Source organism: Elaeis guineensis, chromosome 1, assembly GCF_000442705.2.
Source record: "Elaeis guineensis isolate ETL-2024a chromosome 1, EG11, whole genome shotgun sequence".
Lineage (NCBI taxonomy): Eukaryota > Viridiplantae > Streptophyta > Magnoliopsida > Arecales > Arecaceae > Elaeis > Elaeis guineensis.
Genome location: NC_025993.2, coordinates 163,538,820 through 163,561,434, shown reverse-complemented (window position 1 = coordinate 163,561,434; position 22,615 = coordinate 163,538,820). Strand labels below are relative to the sequence as shown.

The 22,615-nt window shown below is 36.6% G+C and overlaps 2 protein-coding genes across 2 annotated transcripts; one reads left to right on the top strand and one right to left on the bottom strand.

Annotated features, from left to right (window-relative positions):
* The first annotated feature begins 3,538 nt into the window (after window positions 1–3,538).
* LOC105039498 (transcription initiation factor TFIID subunit 6) lies at window positions 3,539–14,363 on the top strand. The gene is made up of 12 exons (XM_010915666.4): window positions 3,539–3,848; window positions 3,947–4,033; window positions 4,832–4,933; window positions 5,023–5,131; window positions 8,839–8,945; window positions 9,171–9,308; window positions 9,386–9,481; window positions 9,894–10,018; window positions 11,539–11,671; window positions 11,748–11,873; window positions 11,978–12,089; window positions 13,771–14,363. Exons 1-12 carry the CDS (start codon window positions 3,723–3,725, stop codon window positions 14,142–14,144), a joined length of 1,635 nt encoding a protein of 544 aa, XP_010913968.1. The 5' UTR covers window positions 3,539–3,722; the 3' UTR covers window positions 14,145–14,363.
* Window positions 14,364–15,753: 1,390 nt separating this feature from the next.
* Window positions 15,754–22,576, bottom strand: LOC105039497 (cell division protein FtsZ homolog 1, chloroplastic). The gene is made up of 6 exons (XM_010915665.3): window positions 22,216–22,576; window positions 19,476–19,575; window positions 18,181–18,410; window positions 17,167–17,334; window positions 16,809–17,042; window positions 15,754–16,184 (listed from the first exon to the last, which is right to left on the bottom strand). Exons 1-6 carry the CDS (start codon window positions 22,465–22,467, stop codon window positions 15,933–15,935), a joined length of 1,236 nt encoding a protein of 411 aa, XP_010913967.1. The 5' UTR covers window positions 22,468–22,576; the 3' UTR covers window positions 15,754–15,932.
* Window positions 22,577–22,615: the final 39 nt, after the last annotated feature.

Genomic DNA, 22,615 nt, shown 5'->3' with positions numbered 1-22,615 from the left:
AGGAGTGGCTTAGTGTGAGAGGTGAGAGGACATAATAATAATTTTTGGATGTACATCAATGGCTCAGATGAGCACCACATGTGCTCACACACGCGCGTTAAAAAAAACTAAAAAAGAAAGGAATGAATAAATTCTAGAGGTATTTAGACAGTTTAGATAACCACGTTCTCATCTAAACCGTTGATGTAGATCTAAGGATTATTATTATGTCCTTTCACCTCTCACATTAAGCTACTGCTCTCACTTGATACACTCCGTATGTATATATGCATATTTGTATATATGTATGTATGCATGTATGTATGTATGTATGTATATATGTACATATATATATATATATATATATATATATATATATATATATATATATATATATGTATGTATGTATGTGTGTGTGTGTGTGTGTGCGCGCGCGCGCGCGCACGCGCGCGCATATGAAGTTAAAGAAAAAAATTCAATAAATTATGAACTTAATCTTATACACACACACATACACATACATATACATATATATATATATATAGCCTCCTATGTTGGTAAAGCCTGTCATGTGTCCATAAAAAGCTTTTTTCTTTGAAAATACATTTCTATTACATTCATATATGATATATGAAAAAAACTTTCCTTTAAAAATACATTTAGTAAATAACCTATTAAATAGTATTTAATTTAGTAAATGATCTATTAAATAATATTTAATTTCATACATGAACCATGAATTTGATAATATGAAGATAATTATGGATCTTTATCTCTTTCACTTTTTTATGAATTTCTCTTTTCTTTCCTCTCTCCTTGATCGCCCCCAAAATCAACACTAGAAAAAAAAAGATATTTTTCTCCATTTCTAAAGATCAAATTTCTTACAAGTCATTGGTTGGAGGTACACTCACCATTCAATTCTTGATTGGGATCTCACAAGGTTGCTACTTATCGCTACCCCTCTTCCTACAAGAAATAGAAATGTGGTCCTGTCACTAGTGGTGGTAATGGCCAGTGGGCAACATCGTTTAGCTCTGCCATCAGGAGAGTTGGGGTATGAGAGGAGAGGATCGAAGGAGAAGTAGGAGAGATAGAAAAAAAGATTTTTAAAGTTTAGACTTCTAAACTTTTTTTTTTAAAAGAAAGATTTTTAAAGTTTAGACCTCTAAATTTATTTTTAAAAAAAATAAAAATTTTTAAAGTTTAGACTTCTAAAATTTTAATATCGAAAAAAAAGTGAGATTTTTTTTCGATTTCTAAAGTTTAGATCTCTCATGAGATATTAATTAGAGGTACACTTACTAATCGCTTTCTGATCGAGATCTCATAAGGCTGCTGTCTATTGTTGTCTCTTACTATAAGAGGTGGAAATGTGATTGCTGGAGATATTTTTATGATTAAGTTTCATTTATTGATATATTTTTATTCCTTCTCGAGCTCGAAGATGCTACTATCATTGGTGATGATGGTGGCCGACAAGCAACATTGTCAACTTTGTCATTGGGATAGTTAGGGGATGTGGGAGAAGATGATCGAAAAAAAGAGAAAAAAGAGATGAAAGGATTTAAAAATAGTTAAAGATAAAAATAATAAAAAATGATGGGTTTAGAAAGAGACTTCATAGAATCAGAATCGCCGGATCTTCATAAGATTTGTTTAATAATTTATAATCTATGCTATACATAAAATAAAATTTTTTATTATTTTAATTATTTTTGAAATATATATAGAATTGATATAATAGAATAGATAAATAAATAATATATTTTTTTAAAAAATTATATCTTGTATATGGCATGGGGTTGTAAACTTTCATATTTGATTTTCTTGAACTCGAAAAGATGTGCAAAGATAGAGGGTTTAAAAGATGGCCGAGTTGTTTGGAACAGTTCTTTTCCTCTAAAAGAGCCTTATCTATTATAGATAATAAAAAATAGTTTACTGATTTTATCACTCAACAAATAATAGAGCCTTACAAAATGCTAAGCATACAACATATCTCTGAGCTTTACACTTAGGTATAAATTGGTTCTCTTGGTTGTCTGGTTCAAAATAGTGGATCTTATTTATTTAATTGTCCTACTAAACACCTAGTTACCTAATTCCATGATATATAAATAGATAACTAAAAAATATAAAATATTATGATTTTTGCAATACATCTAAACACAAAGCTGACCCACTTGCTTGGTTATACTTAATATACTAGAGAAGCATAAGATCCATTAGTTGATGGATTAGCTAAAGAACATTTGAAGTATTTTTCGTTGGAGTAGTTAAGCTATAATAGGAATGAAAATGAGTGACTCCTATTTAAATTATTTAATTGAAGGAAGTTCCATTCTCATTTCAATTCTAATGTAATGGAAATTGCCGCAATACCCCAAAATCCAATCTAGATTCTAACCTAACAATCAAATCTAATTCTAATTTCAGTTACAAATCAAATACATCAGATAATATAATCATTTGACTTTCATTCTAATCCATTCTAATTGTGATTTTAATTACGAACCAAATACATCCTTGATGAATTACTGTTGAGACAACATTTTTTCAATGGACTCTCCTTCTAGAGGGATTGATCATTTGAATCATTCCTGTAGCATGTAAATGCAAGTAGACAATGTAGTGCAAACCAAATTAGCTAAGCATATGTTCATTCAATGTAGATCAATAAAATTGTAGCATGCAAATGCCATTAAATTCAAGTTTGAATCAACTAGAATCAATTATGCACATGCACAAGGACACCCTATATCACCATTATGCAAGTTACTGCATTTTTCAATATTTTTTAGTAGATCCAGAGCAAGAGCAAAGGCAAAAGATATTGGGTTGTGAAACCTCTCAATCATGGAACCAAAGAGAGTTCCTTCATGACTTTTTTTTTTTTTTTTTTTCAGAATAAATATTTTTCAGAATTGATGCTAAGATACAGCTATTTGTCCATCAGCAGGGCAGTCTAGACATATCCTTTCTTCCTCAATAAAATACTAAAATCCAGCATGTGCTATGCATGGGTAGTAATTTCTTGTTATCATACTCAAAATCTTTTGTAGAGTTATTATCACACTCAAAGTTGTCATAGTTAGACTTATATATATCCTCTAACATCTAAAGCGCCCAAAAAATCCTGGGAGTCTAACATCCTGGGATTTTTCCACCATATAGATAAAGATGGAGAAGTAGAGGAATAAGTAGAGATGGAGATAGTCTGGAATAATTCTAAAGATGGAGAAGTAGAGGAATAAGTAGAGATGGAGATAGTCTGGAATAATTCTAAAGATGGAGAAGTAGAGGGCAAAAAAAAAAGAAATGCGACGGGTACTACATCAATGCTCGCTCTTATCACAGCCAGCGGACACATTTCGCGGGCATTGCATATATCTAGGTAGACGCAACCCGGACTCTAGATCCAAACCCGACCCGTCAAGGAAATAAGATTTAGATCCAAATCATAAAATCAAACGCAGCTCGCCCGGATCCGAGTCAAAACAAACCAGGATCCGACTCGTTATCAAACCTGGGCTCTGACCTCTTTCGCTCCAGGTGTGCTCTACTCGGCTGCTACGATAATTATCTTCTCTTCCGCTTCCTCGGCATACGGTCGAACACCTCCCGTGCGTTGCCATCGCGGGAGGGAATCCTATTCGAAGAGCAACGGAGCAAAAGGAGCCCCCCACCCCTCAAGAGGGCTCCCTTGGGACGAGAGGAAGGAGAGAAGAGGCGGGAGGGAGATGAGCATCGTTCCAAAGGAGACAATCGAGGTCATCGCGCAGAGCATTGGCATCGCCAACCTCTCCCCCGATGTCGCCCTCGCCCTCGCCCCCGACGTCGAGTACCGCCTCCGCGAGATCATGCAGGTACGGGAGCGCCCCTCTCTTAACCTCGAGGTTCTTCGCTTCGCGTTTGATTCTTGGAAAGCTCATGGTTCGCGGACTCTTCGAATCGAGCGTTTCAGGAGGCGATCAAGTGCATGCGCCACTCGAAGCGGACGGTCTTGACGGCGGATGATGTGGACAGCGCACTCAGTCTAAGGAACGTGGAGGTGAGTTTCAGTTGGAGTTGTCGGTTGGCGAACGGTTTGATTTTGCTGGAAAGATTGAAATTTTGGGGTTTTAACTGGGTTTATAGGGTTTTTGATTACATGGGTTTGGTTGTTTGGTGCACTACTGGAAAAACCTAGATTTGCTGCTTATAAAAATCCAGAATTAGAATTGTTAGTTGTAAAGCTTGATTCTTATTTGATTGGTGATATAGTTGGAATGCGGTTCATATTAGAAATTTGGAGTTACTTCTGAAAGCAAGCACAAAGTTAGTTAGATAGAGAGAGAGAGAGAGAGAGAGAGAGAGAGAGAGAGAGAGAGAGAGAGAGGGTATTTATAGATTCTGGGTGTTGTGATTTGGATCATTGCTTGAGAAAGCTAAAGGATTATTTACGATTTAGTTAAGTTTCTTGCATAACTTTGCATGTAAACTCAGTTCAATGTGGTTAATATGTGAATAGTGGCGCTCAGTTTTGGATTTTGAAAATCGAAGGATGTCAATAGTTTAGTTACTTATTTTTCTTTCTCTCAGCAGTCGAATCCTGATGTGGGTTCTAGTGTTTACACAGTATACGCTTTTTTTCTTCCTCAGGAGCATCATAATTTGCATTTTTGTCGTTCAATGTTCTTTTTGATACCTGCAATTTCTTGTTTTACAAAGATGCATAATTGATTTATAATGTGTAATCTGGTATCTCAGTCTAATTAGGTAGTATCCTTTCATTTAATGTTGTTAACTTTTGCCCCTTAGTTTGCAAATGAACTTTCTTGTGCTTATAAATCCAGTTTTCTTCATCCAGCCTCTTTATGGATTTGCATCTGGGGATCCTCTGCGGTTTAAAAGGGCTGTAGGGCATAAGGATCTATTCTACATTGATGACAAAGATGTGGACTTAAAGGATGTAAGAACTACCCTTAGCAAGGATATTTTCCTGATGTCTTTCCAACTACCTTCTGCATATGTATATTTTTTTTGGTCTGTTATAATCAGGTGATCAATGCACCTCTACCTAAAGCACCACTGGATACTGGAGTGGTGGCTCACTGGCTAGCTATTGAAGGGGTGCAACCTGCAATTCCAGAAAATGCTCCTGTGGAAGGTCTGATTTCATGTCACACATGATAGTAACAATATTGTCTTGTTTTGCACAGGATATCTAATTATCTTGAATGTTAGAAGTTACTGGCAACACATTTTTTTTCCTTTTTTTTTTTGGTGCTTGTTCACTACCACAGCCTGACCCCTAAGCTCTTTCTTTCAAACCATATTGGACTAGCATAGGCTTAAGTATTCAAATAATTCCCTGACTTCATACAAGGTTTTATATTTTGTCAAGATCTGTGGCTTCACATCTTGTTGGCTACATTCTTTCAGCTTTTCATTTTCACCTTAATTGATGGTCGTGGCCTATGCAATTGATCCTACATGTTTCTTTTATGCTGTGTTTGGTTGGGGTCATGAGAGGATGGATGGATGGGATTGGAAGGATGGATGGCCTCCATCCACCGTTTAATTCAAAAAGTTACAGGAAGAATGAATAAAAAAGATGGATTGTCCATCCACCCTAACCCACCATTTTGCATCCTCCCAAATTGGGAGGATAAAGGATGGATGGAGCATTGAAGGATGGACTTTAATATTGACAAAATTATCCCTCATTAATTTTTCTGATAACAATATAATACTTCTTTACTTTTTCATTAATATTATTTATATATTTTTATATATACTATTAATTATATATTATTAAATTTTTTTAGTTATTGGTTTAATTTTAATATATAATTTTCATAACTATAATTAAATAATTAGATTATCTTCTATTTCTCTATTTATATTTATTATTTTTAATTAAGTATTTGTATAATATTAATTAACTATTTAAACTAAATTATAAATCATTTAGTTATTTATATAATTACTTTATTAATAATTAATTTATGGCATCATGTATTAAATTAGATATTTATATAATTTTTAATATAATTATAGATTATAAAGATTATAAGTTTATAAATTGTTTACTTCTTTAGTATAAATAAGTGTTGTAAATTGATAATAATAATATTTTTATTAGAGGGTAGTTTAGTAAAATATTATAAAAATATCATCCATCCTTCCTCTCGTTCCTCCTATATCAAACAGAGGAGAAAATCATTTTCATCCAACCTTCCATGTTCACCAAACATATGAGAGGATGGATGGAAAATCCATCCATCTTTTCCTCCATCCATCCTTCCTCCATTTATCCTTTCTTCAATCCATCCTTTGTATCAAATAGAGGGTCAGTGCCAAAACTATTTGCTTGAGAAAGATCCACATGGTCGTTCATCTCAAGGCTCACTAACAGTCAAAAATCATTTTATTTCAGAAGTTTAAATTTTTACATATGAAAAGCAAATTTATACTCTAGCAGCCTAAAAATTTGATGTCGCATACACCATGAAAGTGATAGTCTGATTGCCAGTTCGACATGCTAAACAAAATTCGAAATGTTCGGTATAAGATTTGTTTCTGCATAAAAAACTGAACACAAAAGTGGGAGGAGTCATGGTCAGGGTGTGTGCAAGGGGCACACCACTGTGTGTGTGTGTGCGTGTGCAAGCGTGCTTGTGTTAGGGTTGACTTTGTGCAGAACTTCAAGGTCAGGGATGCTGCAACAAGGCATGACTGTAGCGATTAGGAAGGAAGAGGTGAGGCAAACTGTGGAGGTTGGGGAGGCTAAGGTGAGGCAAGGTATAGAGGAGAGGTGGTGCTTCAGGACACTGAGACAAGGTTGGATGGTGGACGTAGCACCATGGAGGCAGAAAGGAGGATGAAGGAGAGGACAGGATGGAAGGTAAAGGGAAGGATGTGTCATGGGTGGGTGTGGGTGGAGAAGAGAATGAAGGAGATTGGTTGGAGTGGTGTAGGGTAGTTTGAGTTGATGAAAGGTTGTGATGCCATCTTGTTAAAGTTGTTATTTTCTATTGTTAGGTAAATTAATTAACACACTCATTCACTGCAGGTCCACATCTCTTGTTTTTGTTCCTGAGAGAGCAACAGCTCAATCAAGAGAATATGAGTGATTTTTAAAATAGTATTTATGTTTTATTAGGGGTCAGATATAGAAAAAATATCACATATATATATGTATATATATATATATATATATCACTGTATTATTACATATTTATGCACTTAGATTGTTATATATATAACCTGAACATAATATACTATATTAGTAATTTGGCTTTGGGCTTCTTAGACTAATATCTGTTCCATTTAGTTTTTACAGAAAGACACAGTCAGAATCAGTTCCCCATCCAAAGGACAAGACTGATATTCTCAAACTAACTATTTGAGGTTCAGTTGAGTTCATTAGGGTCTTATCGGGTTGGTTTATTCCTAAGATATCAATGTCCAAATTGATTGGAGTTCAAATCTTGATTTGGAGCCATATTCAACCATGAGTTTCAAATTCATATACAGTTGGGTCAGCTGCCCGACTCACTTGCAGCCATAGACCAGCCTTTAATGGAGTTCCTTAGAAACAGACTAATGATGCTATGTGGAAGAACTTTTTGTAACATACTGATGATGCTACATGGAAGGGGCTCTTTTTTTTCTAAAAAAAAAATAAATAAATCTTGATTTACTGGACATACCTTCTGTTTTAAAATGAAAAAGTATCATAACTACTTAACTGTTTTGGAAAGATGCAAGTGTAATGAACCTTTTTTTTTTTTTTTTTTGTGGTTGAAAATCTGGAAAACAGAAAGGGAAGCGTAACTAAGGTTGGGGTACTGGTTTCGGTACCTGAACTGGTACCCAACTGGTAAGTGTCAATACAGTCCAGTTCTTTGTAATGGTACTTAATGCAGTAAGTTTGCAATCTCGGACCGTATTGAGTGTTGCCATTGAGGTATGTACCGTACGGCACTCAGTATGGGTGTACTGGTTGGGCACCAATGGGGTTTCCAGTACGAGATTATAAACCTTGTGGTACAAGTGGTGTACTGAGTATGGGTTTGCTATCAATTCAAGCCGGTATGCCCAGCACAGACTGATACACTCCCCTATTGCAAATCATGAGCATAGCCTTATGGGCCCTCACATTGACCTTGATTTGTAACTTAAAGAAATCAAATTTACTGTCGAGTTCAAACAGGTAGAACTCCATCAGCATCAGCTGATTTTGAAATAGATTTATAAGCATCAAAGTTCTTTATGATCTCTACCATTTGTGACAGGATCAACTGCATAGGCTTTGAAATGTAAGGCCAAAATATAGTGATTGCTAACATGGCTTTGGAGGTAGTCCATCGAGAGCTTTGTATGTCTTATCTGGCATAGTTTTCTGAATATGCAAATCTTTGCAGTTGACCTCATCGAGGTGTTTTGAATATGCTGTCCATTTGAAATTATTGTTCAGTAGCCTGTGATGCATCCTTGCCTGAAGTTATATTATTGCTGTGTATTTTTTTTTTCTGCCCTGCAGTTGTCTTGTATCAAGTTACTCTTTTCTATAATCTGGAATTTGTGTCTCTAACTATGCATAAGTTACTATCTCGAGCATTTCTTTCTTCATTGTAAGCCTTCATTATAATTTAAATACCTGAGTCCTGATATTCTGAAAGTATGACAAATATCTGTTGAGATGAAAGTGAATAGTCCTTTGTCCATTTTCATTGTCTTCTAATATCTGCCTATTGTTCTCTTCTGATTCACCAGTTCTTGGTTTGCTGTTGTTGCTTTTCATGGGTATCTATACTAAATGTTACCTGCATATTTATCCTTTTATATACTCCTTTTTTTTTTCCTCAGCAATTGTAGCCCCATCAGAGATTAAAAGATCGGAGCACAGCAAAGAAGATGGACTTCCTGTTGATATTAAACTCCCTGTTAAGCATGTATTATCAAGAGAACTTCAGGTGATATTCCCAAATCTCATGGCTAGATGTTTTGGTCATATTAATCATTTCATTGGTTTTATCAAATATTTAAAATTATAGGTATCAAATATTCAATGTATGCAAGTATTAGATACCCGCTTCACACTTATATCCAGGTGTACAAAATAATATCTAAAACTAATGATGTAGTAACTCCTCTGAAAGTCTGTTTATAATGAAGATCTTTATTCTTTCTCTTTGCAGCTGTACTTTGATAAAATCACAGCGCTTATTGTAAGTAGGTCAGATTCAATCCTTTTTAAAGAAGCTTTAGAGAGTTTAGCCACAGATTCGGGGCTTCATCCGCTAGTTCCATATTTTTCATACTTCATTGCAGATGAGGTTTGATCTCTTGTTCAGTTGGATATAACAACCGAGTTCGATCTTGTCCATGTTAATATACTTTTTTCAACTTGTAGATCTCCCGGAGTTTAAATGATCTGCCCCTTTTGTTTGCTTTGATGCGTGTTGTCCGAAGCCTTCTCCGGAATCCACACATTCATATTGAGCCTTATGTAAGTTCTTGAGTGTGAAAGCTTTGCTGTTAACTTTAAAATGTGTTTCTACGTTTGCTTTTTCACATACAGATGAACACACATATGATTGGTTTTTTCATTATGGTATTATTTGATTTATTTCGTTTGATGTTGAAGACTATTTTTATGATGCCTTATCTTTAGAAAAGAAAAAGAAGAGATTCAGCCCCCCACCCGCACAAAAAAAAGAAAAAGAAAAAAAAGCTCTGACTCAACTTACCAATTCAGTACATTATCTTGCACAAAACATTATGCTGTCACTTGTAATTGAGATATTTTTCGTGCAGGATCCAACTCAACTGACCAATTCAATACATGTTGCTGCAAAATGCACCATATTTTCATTTCTTATCTTGATGTTTGTCTAATGAGAATCATTTATCTTCTTCAGTTGCATCAGTTGATGCCGTCGATGATAACATGCATTGTTGCCAAAAGGTTGGGGCATAGGATTGCAGATAACCACTGGGAACTAAGAGACTTTGCTGCCAATTTAGTTGCTTCAGTGTGCAGAAGGTGAGAATGCTGCTGTCTGTGCAAAATTTCATCTTTGCATCTTAACATGGATACTACTTTTGAGACCCAGCTCTAGGGAGACAGGCTTTATATATGCCTGACTCGAGTATTCTGTCATGGTCATCGGTATGTGGGAGAAATAGTTATTGTGGGTTTCTGGCTGGAGTAAAAACCTGATCTCCTTGATTAGTGATTTTACGTTTCTTCAAATCAAGTCATGAAGGCTTTCAACTGGAATTCATTCTGAAAGTTGGTTCATCAATGACTCACAGTAGGAAATTGTTTCCTCTTTGGGCATAAGTATGAGTAATTCAGTCATGCTGATTTTCTTTAGTCTATTGGCTGCACAGGTTTCTTGATCTTAATGAGAAATGTTTTAGAAGGTTTTGGAATATTGTATTAAAGGGGCATGCAGGTGTTTGGGGATGCTTATTGTAGTATTGGCTCTTTTAAGTATTACTTGATCTATATACTTCTACAATATTGCTTTTATGAAACAAATGCTGATGGAGGACCCTTCAAATCCATGAGCATAGTTTGCACACTGATTTATTCCTCTTGTTGTTGCTTTCAGCCTCCGTTTTCTCACAGCCTGCACTAGTTGGTTAACACTTGGCTTTGGTAGTGAACTATTAGAGTCAGAAACTAATATCTTAAGATTAAACTCCTAACTTTTGATATGGGCAAGAGGCATCGATGAGATGATAGATCTGTTCTTGCTGCTGGACTGTTGCTGATGACTGCTGCTGTGGTTGGTTCCAAGAGGAATATCTATCATGCATTCTCAGTATGTTTTGCTGGTAGATAGAGGTTTGAGATGACACTTTTGCCAAAAGATTGGGAGGATGAATATCTTCATAAACTTAAACCTATGCACTGACTAGCCTTGAACAATTGAGTTATGATGCCATTGGAAGACAAATTATGTCCTTATGTTGACCACTGATTGTTGGCTTCATACCTCAAAGAAACGAGAAATCTTTCAAGCATACTCATTCAAACTCCTCTCTGGATCTCTATGCTTGCAGGGAATGGATGTTGGAGTGCCCTTTGCACTTTTATGATGTTGTATGATGGTCAACTTATCAAAGTTTTCTTCATAGCTCAACCAACCTCCTTTTCTTCCTTTTGAGTCAACAATAGCTTGACAACCCGCACCGAAGAGTTACTACTTTGCATACTTTTCTTCATGTCAGCTAGTCATTTACACAACATCAAGTTTCATTTTACACTACTTCAAGTCCTACTAGGAAGCCGCAGTTTTAATTATTAATGTTATATGAAAGTAGATGGGGATAGTTAAGCATCCCTTGTAGGCCTGTACTATTAAGCAGCAGCTTCAGCCTTTCTGTAAAATAATTGAAACTTTTGGTGCCTTGCTAGGCTTCTATCATTCTTTGACCTGTATTTAAACAGCTAGGTCATAATGAATTATGTCTGAATATTTTCCAGGTATTGAGAACCTCTGTTTTCATCTCTTTGAGCTCTAAGTTTAATTCAGTCCCAAATATGTTCTGCAGATTTGGTCATGTGTATCACAATCTTCAATATCGGTTGACTAGAACTCTTCTCAATGCTTTTCTGGATCCATCTAAAGCAATGACACAACATTATGGTGCCATTCAAGGGCTTGCTGCATTGGGAACCAGTGTGGTATTTTCTGTTCGACTTTCTAGTGACATGGTTCTTTTTTCATTATCTAATTACTTTATGCATTTCAACTTGCTAGGTCCGTGTTCTTATTCTACCTCAGCTGGAGACGTATATGCAACTTTTAGAGCCAGAGATGCAACTAGAGAAGCAGAAGAATGAGATGAAGAGGAAAGAAGCTTGGCATGTCTATGGTGCCTTAATGGTCTGCTTCATTAACTTATATTTCTCTGTCGTAATGATATTACAATGCGTCAAAATCTGGGAGACCTAGGTGCTATAATGTTTCTGCTGGAATGCATTTTTTAGTGCGCTGCTGGTAAATGTCTGTATGAACGGGTCAAGTTGTTCCCTTCTTTGCTGCATCCCCCAACACGTCAACTTTGGAGGAGTAATGGAAGAGTTGCAACTAAAATGCCAAGTAAGTTCATTTTCTTACTAGTTCTTAGATGAGGATTCCGGTCACCACATTCTCATTATCTTAAGTTTCACTCTACTAGTGCAATCAGTTTAGATGTGTTGTAAACACCTCATACTGCTCTTTGGCTTTCCTTGTTTAAGCTGTTGACTGTAGTTGGAAAAGCACCTGACTGAAGTAGGTGGCATATGTTTGGCAAAAGATGCTGAGAGTATTGGCGAAAAGTTATTTATAGGAGCTGTTTGATGATGAATGTGCTTGAGAAATATACTTAGGCAACCCCAAAGAGAATGTAGTAACAAAGACAGCCTTGGCTTTGAACGGTAATGTCCTAAGAGCAAACAAAATAATCATCAGGTATCAACAATTATGGGGGAAGCTAGGTTCATGCTGTTATTTAGTTGGAAAAATTACATAGACACCCATTCAACTTCTTGCTATTTGCACTCACACCCCAAATGTATCATTTCTTTCAATTAGACCCCAAAAGTTATGAATTGGTTGCAATGTGGCCTAGACGTCCATCCAAGCTCTAAGGTTGTTAACTGTGAGTGTGAAATGACTAATGTACCCTTAGGTTTTTGTTTTTGTCAAAACACAACTCTTCTAATCCAACTAACAAGGGCATTGAGGGAATTTTGTGTCTAAATTTATCTCACATGACCATGACATGTTCATGGATCCTCACACATATGGACGGCTAGGCCACATTGCAACCAAAACCTAAATTTTGGGGTAGAACGTTTGGAGTGTAAGTGCTCGAGGAAAGTTGAAGGTGTTACTGTAATTTTCCCTATTTAGTTCTACTAGATCTCGAACTTAAAGGTAAATATCAAATAATTTATAAGTGTTTTGAACCATTTATAATGCTATAGTGGTATACAAATTGCACCTGCTATCATGGAATATAAATTGGCTACACTATTTTAGTTACATCATATGGTGCAGAAAACTTTTTAAGAAACAAAAGAATCTGGAATGCAGAGCATGCATCTCAAAATAAGTGCACCTGCATGCCGAGATGTATGCTTGTATTTGCGTGCAAAGCTTTTAAATTAAGATATTTGTAGCATAAGTATGTGCTGTCAGTTATTAGTGAACCTTCTCTTATCTAGGGTTTACACTAAAGTCAGGTGATATAAAATTTAATGAACTGTGCAAGGCTGCTTATTACCTTCCATTTTGGGAATGAGGTAGTCTAAGAGGAGGATCATGACATCCCTCTGAATGTACAAGTTGCTTGACTCTGGAAAATAGAGGTGTTCTTAGTCTGGTTTTTTGTTCCTGTTGACCTCATTTAAAAGCCTTTTTTTTTTTTTTGTGTGGCTCACTATGCTCCAATAAAATCATTATGGCATTCTGATTTTGTTGCCTGATGAATTTTGCAGTTCTTTTGTTTTCTTGAGTATGTTGCATTTCCAAAGGCATCCATGGACAAAGACACATTGAACCATGACTAGCTGAATCCAATCAGTTTTGGATAGTTTAGTTTGGAACTATAAGAAATTGTATGGCAAGTGAAGAAAGTTGCTGAAACGTTTTAGACAGTAACTGAAAAATAGCTTTGCCCCGTGGGCCATAATGCAGAAACCCAGTCAGTTTTCTTTTATAAGTTGTAGAGATATATGTTTATCTGTTTTAGAAGTTGTTAACTAAGTGAATGCTTGGCTCTTTGTATATTCAGATAAACGCAAGGCAAGTACCAGTCACTTGCTGCAGCAGCCACCCCTCAAAAAACTTGCGGCTGATGGCCCGGTGAGTTCAATCCCTCCCATTTCCATGCCAACCAGCATGCAAGTGGCAGCAGATGGGTTTCCAACTCCAAGCGAGTCTGGCATCAGGCCATCCTCTTCTACGGGGCAGTTATCCAATGAGAGCATCTCTGGTGGAAGCAGAAAGGAAAGAAGCGGCGGCAAAGCTCCAACGCCATCCACTGTCTTGGCCCAAGCTTGGAAGGAGGACTTGGATGCAGGGCATCTCTTGGCATCTCTATTCGAGTTATTTGGCGAAGGCATATTGTCATTCATTCAGCCACCAGAAATGTCTTTCTTTCTGTAATCAATAGTTTGATAGGGCTTCGAACCAAGTAGCTGACGTCATAGGAGTTGTAGCCAGGAAACAATATTCAGGTTATATGTGACTTAATGTGAAAAAGATATGGCTCAGGCTGGAAGGTGTTCCTGCTGTTTCCTAAGTGCATATTGTCTGACTTGGAGTTTGTATCCCAGTTGTATCATTGGACAATATCAGAGATCACAATTTATTAGGTTCATGGTATGATTCACACTTTGTTCAGTGTCGGGAAGCGCACATATACTAATTATATTGTCTGTAGGCAGATTGGTGATAATGTTCACTCCCTGGTCCTGTGAGTGTGCTTGATTCCAAAGACGGTGGTAAAGAAAAACAAAAAGGCAGCCTAGTACGGCAGCAGTGAGTCTGCTTTAGTTCAGCTTGTTTTACCATTTAGCCTGACTGGTTCTTGTAGGTCATCAATGTCTGGACTGGATTTGACCCTGGAAGATGATGAACTTTTCTCACCATTCACACCAGGACATCAAATCCAGAGGACAGTTTGGGTCCTCTACAGAGTGGAGCTAAGATTCTACTTTGAGCTTACTTTTGAAGGAATTTGAGATTCATCAGCAGTGGCTTATGTTTAGTAAAAACCCTATTTTATGGATGGTGCTCCCTGCAAATCGGTGCCATGCCCTGCCTGTGATCTCCCGGGCACCCAAAACTTACCAAAGCGGGAAGCCATCTCTTAATGTCACAAGCCTGTCACCCAACGGGCTTGAAGTTGATGGATGACCCCCTCGCAGATGACCCAACTGTTCTGATACCGTCTGGAGTTGTCTCTGAGAAGGATGAACTTTCCTGCCCCTTTACGTTACAGCGATTGATGTTGAAAATTGCCATAGCATTACCCAAGGCACTTCAGATCCCAGAGCTCCACAGCAAAAATTAATGACGTTAAAGCAGCAGCTACATATGCTCAGGCCAAACCTAGTTGGTTTAGGTAAAATGTTTATTCTGAGTACCAAATATTAATGCGGAATCCAATTGATGTTATAGTTTGCTCACAAAGCAGCATGCTTCCCATTCTTTCTTTTTTTTTTAAAAGAATTTTTCTTTTTTTTTTTTTTTTTTTTGTTTTGAAACCAGATCTTCCATTACCAGTATGCTTTGGATTCATGGTAGCTTATTTTCTGGAATAGCATTGGATGGCCAAATTTCACCCCCAACCCAATCTAGTATGAGAAGTTATGGGAAAGAGTACATTACAACATCTCTAATTCATGAATCCTGTTAGAGCTCAGTGTCCTTCATGACAGATCAACCATTAGGTTATTACTCTGAGCTTCCAAATTCCTAACGTCCGTCTTTCTATGGCAGACGCTTATCGTTAAGCAGAGAAGAAGGAATGTCATAATTGATTGAATCGGACAAAAATGCATCATGCGCTGGTCTACACACTAGTTAGATTTCTCAACCAAGGTGGGCCTACATCCATCCAGCTAATAGGAAAGTCGAGCACTCGCACCGCAAATTGTTGTGAAGTAAACTAGTAGCAAAAACCATACCTATAATCCAGCTCCAGTTAGACTGTTATTTACTACTTACACCATTAAAATGGAAAAAATATGAAAAATTCAAAAAGATCATGGGATCGAAATAGTTCTTTTTCCTGTCTTTCAAGCATAAAAACAGAAAACATACACTCAAAGAACATAACAAAATGAGAAGCTGTATACATGGATTGGAGGTCGGATGCAACCGACTGTTCTGGAACACTACGTTAGTTGCCTTCTGCAGCAAAATAAAGGTTGTCGAAGAGACAAATACTCAAAAGAACAGCTTCCGGGGCATCGAGGGCACTGGAGATGAGTCGGTCACAGTGTTAACGGGGAGAGCCCCACCTTTGTTTTCTCGGGCATCAACAATTTTTGCTGCCTTTGGGTTGGTCAAGAGGGTTTTCTGAAAAGACTGAGAGAAGCCTGTAGCAATTATTGTCACGTGGATTTCACCAGTATAACGGTCATCAACAACAGCTCCAAATATTATATTTGCAGAAGGATCAGCCAGGCTAGTTACAACCTGTGAAAATAGCATAAATATGAGATGTTTGAAAGACAAACCATACTCATTTGGGCTGCACAGACAAGCTAACATTGTGAGATTTAGAGATAGCATGATATCATAGAACTCCAGAGAAACGGTCTGGCACCTATGTAAGTATGTGCATGCATCCATGAACCATGCATGCATAAATGTGTGTGTGTGTGTGTGTGGACACCTGTCAACACAATGTATTCTTCCACCAGTACATATATATGAATATATAAATGTATCATTGCATTCATGCACAGGTACGTCTGCGATTGTGCATAATTATGTTAAAAAGGGGACAAAAATCAAATTTAAGGTTTTTATAATTGGGAATCCACTCTTCTATTAGTATACTTAGAAAATATAAAATCATTGAAATAGCAAGCATTGTTGCTTAATTTCTAGGTATGTGAAACTGAACCTTATCTTTTTAATTGGTCAAAGCATGCATAAACAGGCATAATGTGCAATCTGAGTATGGACCAACAATCTGTTTTCAGCATCAAACATGGAAAGTAATTGAAATGCTGGAATCATGAAAGAGAAATCTACTAACTTCTGTACACACTATGAAGAAAGGTTCATGTTTAGGTGAAGTGAGATATGAAGCACCTGTGACACTCTGTTTACTTCTTGCAAGGTTATATCCTTTCCCCCAGTTATATTGTACACAACCCCGGTAGCAGATTCAATTGATGACCCAATTAGGGGGGCAAGGGTTGCTTGTTCAGCAGCTTCTTGTGCCCTATTTTTACTAGAAGAAACACCAACACCAAGCATGGCAGTTCCAGAGTTCTTCATGACAGCTTTCACATCAGCAAAATCAACATTTACAAGTCCAGGAATCTGCAATTTTTTGAAAATAATTTCAAAATCAATATTTACGTGAGTGGTAGTATATAATTGCTCCATCACTGATCAATAAACAGCCCCCTCCCCCACCCAAAGGTTGCTGCCAATCACCACTCACTGTTATGATGTCAGATATCCCTTGCACCCCTTGTCGTAAAACATCATCAGCAAGAAGAAATGCATCCTGAAGAGGTGTATGTTCATCGACAACATCCAACAAGCGATCATTTGGAATTATTATAAGAGTATCAACGCTCTTTTGTAACTTCTCAATAGCCTCCAGTGCCTGCAAATGGAGAAAGCAGAAATCTAAGGCTTTCGATACTCACCGAAGTATGTTTAGCAGAGAGATTGGAGGACAGCAACTTGAGGTCCATACGTCATAGCAGCAGGGTGTAATGTAGAGTAGTATTTGTTACAATAAGTTAATCCATAAATCATAAAGCACATCTACTATAAGATGCCAAAATTAGCACCATAGAAGTTCTATATGGGGAAATAGAACATATTTTTTACACCAAAATCATGCAGTCAGAATGTACTGTTTGACCAAAAATTAATCAAGGCATTGCATTCAAGCATATCACATCCTAACACAAACATAGTGCGGACTCAACTTAAGGGACCTGCAAAGGATAAAAAACTCTGCAATCAATCATCCAAAGGCAGATTCTGCTCTCCATGAAATAAAATGATGCACAGTAACAGCTGGATAGAAGTAATCCATTCTGGCACCATATGAGGGCTTTCTGATGGCACATGTCTTTTATCGAAATGCTTGAAGAATTTTTCTCAGTATATTCACCTTTCAGTAAATTGTTCAGGACACTCAATTTTGCTTGCATCAGTCTATGTAGATAAGCATATAATCCACAGCCTATAATCCACAGCTTTTGGAAAACTCATTCAGTCTCTTGATATCACACTAGCATGAATAAACATAACTGAAGGATTCATTTGACAGCTGGGAATTAGACGAAAAGGGCAACCTAGTGATATTCAGAAAAGACAAAAGATACTCAACCACTCTCCAAAAAATGATAAATATGAATGAAGAAAGTCTCAAATCCAAGGAAATGTTCACAAAGGTTACACAGCATGTACAAGGTGAAAAAAATATTCTGAGACTTGCCTGTAAGGAACGTTTCCGCCCTTCAAAGCTGAATGGATAAGTGACCACACCAACAGTCAGATAACCAGCTTCCTTCGATATCTGGGCAACAACTGGAGCGGCACCAGATCCTGTGCCTCCACCCATACCGGCTGTTATGAAAACGAGGTCTGAGTCCTTGAGAGCATTGGCAATAACTTCTTTAGATTCCTCAGCAGCTTGCTCTCCTAGAAGAGGATTTCCTCCAGTACCTGCACTTTTGAGAAATAGGACTGAGCAAATAACCGAAACCCGAAAAAACCCACCCAATCTGACCCAATAAACATCGGTTTTGGTCGGTTGAACGACATAAATCGAGTGGAATCGGATTGGGATTTGTAAAAAATCGATTATTTACGATCGAGTTCGGTTCCTACAATTTTAAACCGTATGAAATCAAATCCAACCGATGTAGTATTTCACAAATTCACTTTCATTTTAGGACAGCATCGTTTAAACTTCAATACTTCATTCTAAAAAACACCGCGCCACCTATTTGGATATGTTGAATGTTGATGGAAACACATCAATTTGGGACAATTCTAAAGTGAAAGCTTTCAGATGTAGTTACTTTCAGATGAATAAATCTTCTCTTTTTCTGTTTTGTTTTGTACAAGTTCAAAAATAAGTCCAAAATTTATAACTTATAAGGTTTACACCTTTTTTGCATTAAATTGACAAAAAAAAAAAAGCAAATAAGCTTAAGTGAGCCAATATTGGACTTAAAATCAATATTGGGTCAATATTGAAGTCCAAACCGATACAACCCACTCGAACCCGCTACAAACCGTTCACTTTGGTTTCAAACGGTTTATATATGATAAATGGTCGGTAGCGGATTGAATTTTCTTCAACCTGATTGGGTTCGGTCAGATAAAATTTTTCTCTCAACCCGACCGAACCCGACCTATGCTTAGCCTTATTGAGAAAAATAAATCTAGTGACAGTGTGATACTCAAAAAAGGTGTATGACTTTTATTAATTAAAGAAGCATTAGAATTTGTTCCTTCAATCTAACTACTTAAATTCACTTGATTGGTCTGTTAATGATGGTTGGCAACTGATAGTGAATAGTGGATAGATGACTGTTCTGTTTTAGATAAAGATTATAACATGCTCTAGCAAGTCGAGGTAAATGCATTATTAAATAGGACTCATAAAAATTTAAATCCCATACAACACATTTAAAGATCATAATTTTATATTGCAGCATATATGAATATGGTAGGTGCAATTACTTCTCTACTGTAGTTTGAAAATAGGGTAGAGTGCCTAACCTAAACCACGAGTCAAAAGCTCTCCAATTTGTAGCGGATTCTTTGCTTGTGAATGTAATAGAGCCTGGGCATCGGTGTTTATTGCATAAAATTCAACTCCCTAACATTGCACAAAATTGATATGAGTATTCTATGATTAAGCTAAACGCAATTGTCATATAAGACAATAGATATATGAATAGAAGCATCAAGAATCACAAGTTTACAACAGTGTTATTCCAAATGTTGTCATAATTGTTGAAATATAGGCATATTTAACCAAACAGTTATGATAGAAAACTGAGAAATATTAGCTCTGCTGTGAAAAGATAGACCCTTAAAAAAAATACTCAAAGTTGGCCCTGTCTGATAGGCAGTTATATTTTACATAGTATATACAGCACATAATTTTAAACAATATATAACTGTAAATAGAAAAGTAATTTTCAGAATATATGATGCTTAAAACCATAAATTATATGAAAAAATCCTAAATTAATTGCTAACTATCTATAAAGCAAATAAATTTTACATAGTCTCCATGCTGCCTGGTTCACCAATAGTAACTCAAAAGCAGGAGGATGCAACAGTTAGAATGATGAACAAAATTGTAGACAAAGAGGTTGTTTGAATTAGCTAAACCGACATGACAGTAAGTTGTGAACATGGGAAAACAGAAGTAGTACAACAAAAGATTCCCTTGAGTACTGGAAAAAACTCAGTCCTTTAGTCTAAACAACGATGGTAGGAACATCATTAACTATGAAAGTCTTCAAAAATTGATTATATAACCTAAATCGTAATGAAGGTTCCATATGCGTGCATGCATGTATGTATGAAAGAATGCAATTCAAAAGAGGATGTTTACTGAGATTTACACACAGGAAATCAGAATGACCTATTAATATCAGTAAAAGCACAATTATATTGCACAAGAAGATGGGTAAGAACAGATGAAGGAATAGGCTAACCTAGCTATTACTAGCAAGAGTTTTGGTTCTGCCCGATACAACAATTAATCATAGAAATTACCACAGCATCTAGTGTCAAATAAATCAAATTATTCTATCACACACCACATGTTGGATTAACAAGCTGTTGCTCATGTTGTTCCAAGAGGAGATTAAAGATTAAGCACACCTAAGGGGTTGCATGTGGAAACACAATAACCAAAATTCTAAAACCACCCAACTTCATATCAAAAGAGAAGAATTAAAGCAGACCCTTCTTTGTGCCACTAGTATTTTCTGATGTGAAGGCTGTGGATTAGAGACGAATAGCCAAGTTTGTTTGATTAGACTGATGGCCCCATTTTGTTTTGGAACAAAGAGGAAACAAAAAAGGCAATATAGACAAGCCAAATTGAAAGCTAAGGGATTTATGAAGGCTCCAACTTTTTTTTTTTTTGAATTTGTTTTCATTTTCTCTTTCCTCTTTTAATTTGTAAGTTGAAATTCTTTTACTTGTCTTCCTTTTTAAGAATTAAAGGGTTCTCCTATCCTTTTCCCCCAGGAAAAAATAAGAAATTTCTAGATTTGTCAAAATTGGGCAACATTATGGGCATTTGAATTTTATCAGTCAATAACCAATAGAAAGGAGGAAATTTACAAGACTAGAAAGCTAATGTACCAGAGCAAATAAAGAAATAAAAGACAAACAATAAAAATTTATTCGAAAAACAACTTGCCCACTACAATTCCTTTGTCCCAAATAGCAATCATGACGAAACAACAACAACATAACACAAACACACACTTCCAGTATATATTTCAGTTCTACAAACTTTTTAGAAATTCAAGCACAGAACATCTTGGGAAAAAGCCAAGAAACTGAGATGCTTGTTTCAATCCTCTATTTCCCTTGGCTTTAAAAGGAAATATATCAAGGGCAATTACCAATGCCAGGATTAAATTTTGGAATGGAAACCAAACTGGTAGCAATTCTAAAGTCTCATACTAGTCGAGGATGTGGATCCAATTGATTGGTTAGACTATCTGTTACAATAACTCAAGGCATGTCAACTTGGATTTCATAAATAACATACAAAACTAACTGCTGATTGTATCATTTATGACTTAAAGGGTATTCGTAGTCATTTCATGCATTGTATTTGAATTTCGGATGAAATTTTCATTGACTCATGAAAACGTTTGTGTCCAAAATTAGACCATATACATACAATTTAAATCCCTATGCCTTTAACATAACCTACTTTGAACTCAATTCAAAATGAAACTTGACCAAGTAACATCATATATGACTTAATCAGCACCGACAAATTTGTTTATTTAATAATGTATTATACAGTTCATGTAAGGAATACGTTATTATTGCTTCATGATAACATGAATATACTGATTCAGAGTGTCGTAGCATACAATGTCAGACCCATAAAAACAATTTCCTGCATTTTTAAGGCAAGAATAGCAAGGAAAAACTCTCAAAAACCTGAACAAAACCTCATTTCAAAATCAAGATTCACAAAAATAACACGATGTTTCGACAGACGACTTCTATTATTTGATGAGAACAAGTATAAGATAAAACAATCAAATACCTTTTGAAGGCAAGAAAAGCCCGAAACACCCCCAAGAACTTGAGCAAAAAAACACATTTTGAAAAAAGAAAAAAAACAACGCCATGAAGTATCAAGGAAATAAAAAAAAAAAAAAAAAAAAAAAAAAAAACTTGAAGGAGATCTCATCTTGAAAGAGAACAGCGCAGAAAAAGGGGGAAAAAGAGCTCCCTTTAGAAGCCAGACCTGCAGTCCACTACCAATCATGCGATTGACGGCATTGTTCCCGCCCCCTCCAACGCCGACCACCTTAATCCTAGCCGAGTCCACTGGGGCGAAGGAGGAGTAGGAGCACCGCACGGTGGATCCCCCTCGCCAAAGGGAGGCCCTCCTCCGGCCCACCGCAGAGAGCCCACGCGGGGAGGGCGCAAGTGGGAGAGAAGAAGGAGAGGCCAGATGGGTTGGATTCGAGAGCTGAAGCGAAGGAGAAGCAGCCATTGGAGGACCGGGGGATTCGAGGAGAGGGAAATCGATGTTGAAATGAGATCTGGCCGTCAGGGTTTTGGAGGTTTTGAGATTTTATCTCCTTTCCTTGTCTTGTCTAGTTTTTTTTTTTTTCCTACTCTTCGTTTGCCCCTTTTTTAAA

Coding starts and splice junctions, on each gene's coding strand:
- LOC105039498 (XM_010915666.4), top strand. CDS start 3,723: ATGAGCATCGTTCCAAAGGAGACAATCGAGGTCATCGCGCAGAGCATT. Junction 4,934..5,022: donor AAGATGTGGACTTAAAGGAT/GTAAGAACTACC, acceptor TGTTATAATCAG/GTGATCAATGCACCTCTACC. Junction 9,309..9,385: donor CATACTTCATTGCAGATGAG/GTTTGATCTCTT, acceptor TTCAACTTGTAG/ATCTCCCGGAGTTTAAATGA.
- LOC105039497 (XM_010915665.3), bottom strand. CDS start 22,467: ATGGCTGCTTCTCCTTCGCTTCAGCTCTCGAATCCAACCCATCTGGCC. Junction 18,411..19,475: donor GCTTTTGACTCGTGGTTTAG/GTTAGGCACTCT, acceptor TCAAAAGTGCAG/GTACTGGAGGAAATCCTCTT. Junction 16,185..16,808: donor AAGTAAACAGAGTGTCACAG/GTGCTTCATATC, acceptor CTATTTTCACAG/GTTGTAACTAGCCTGGCTGA.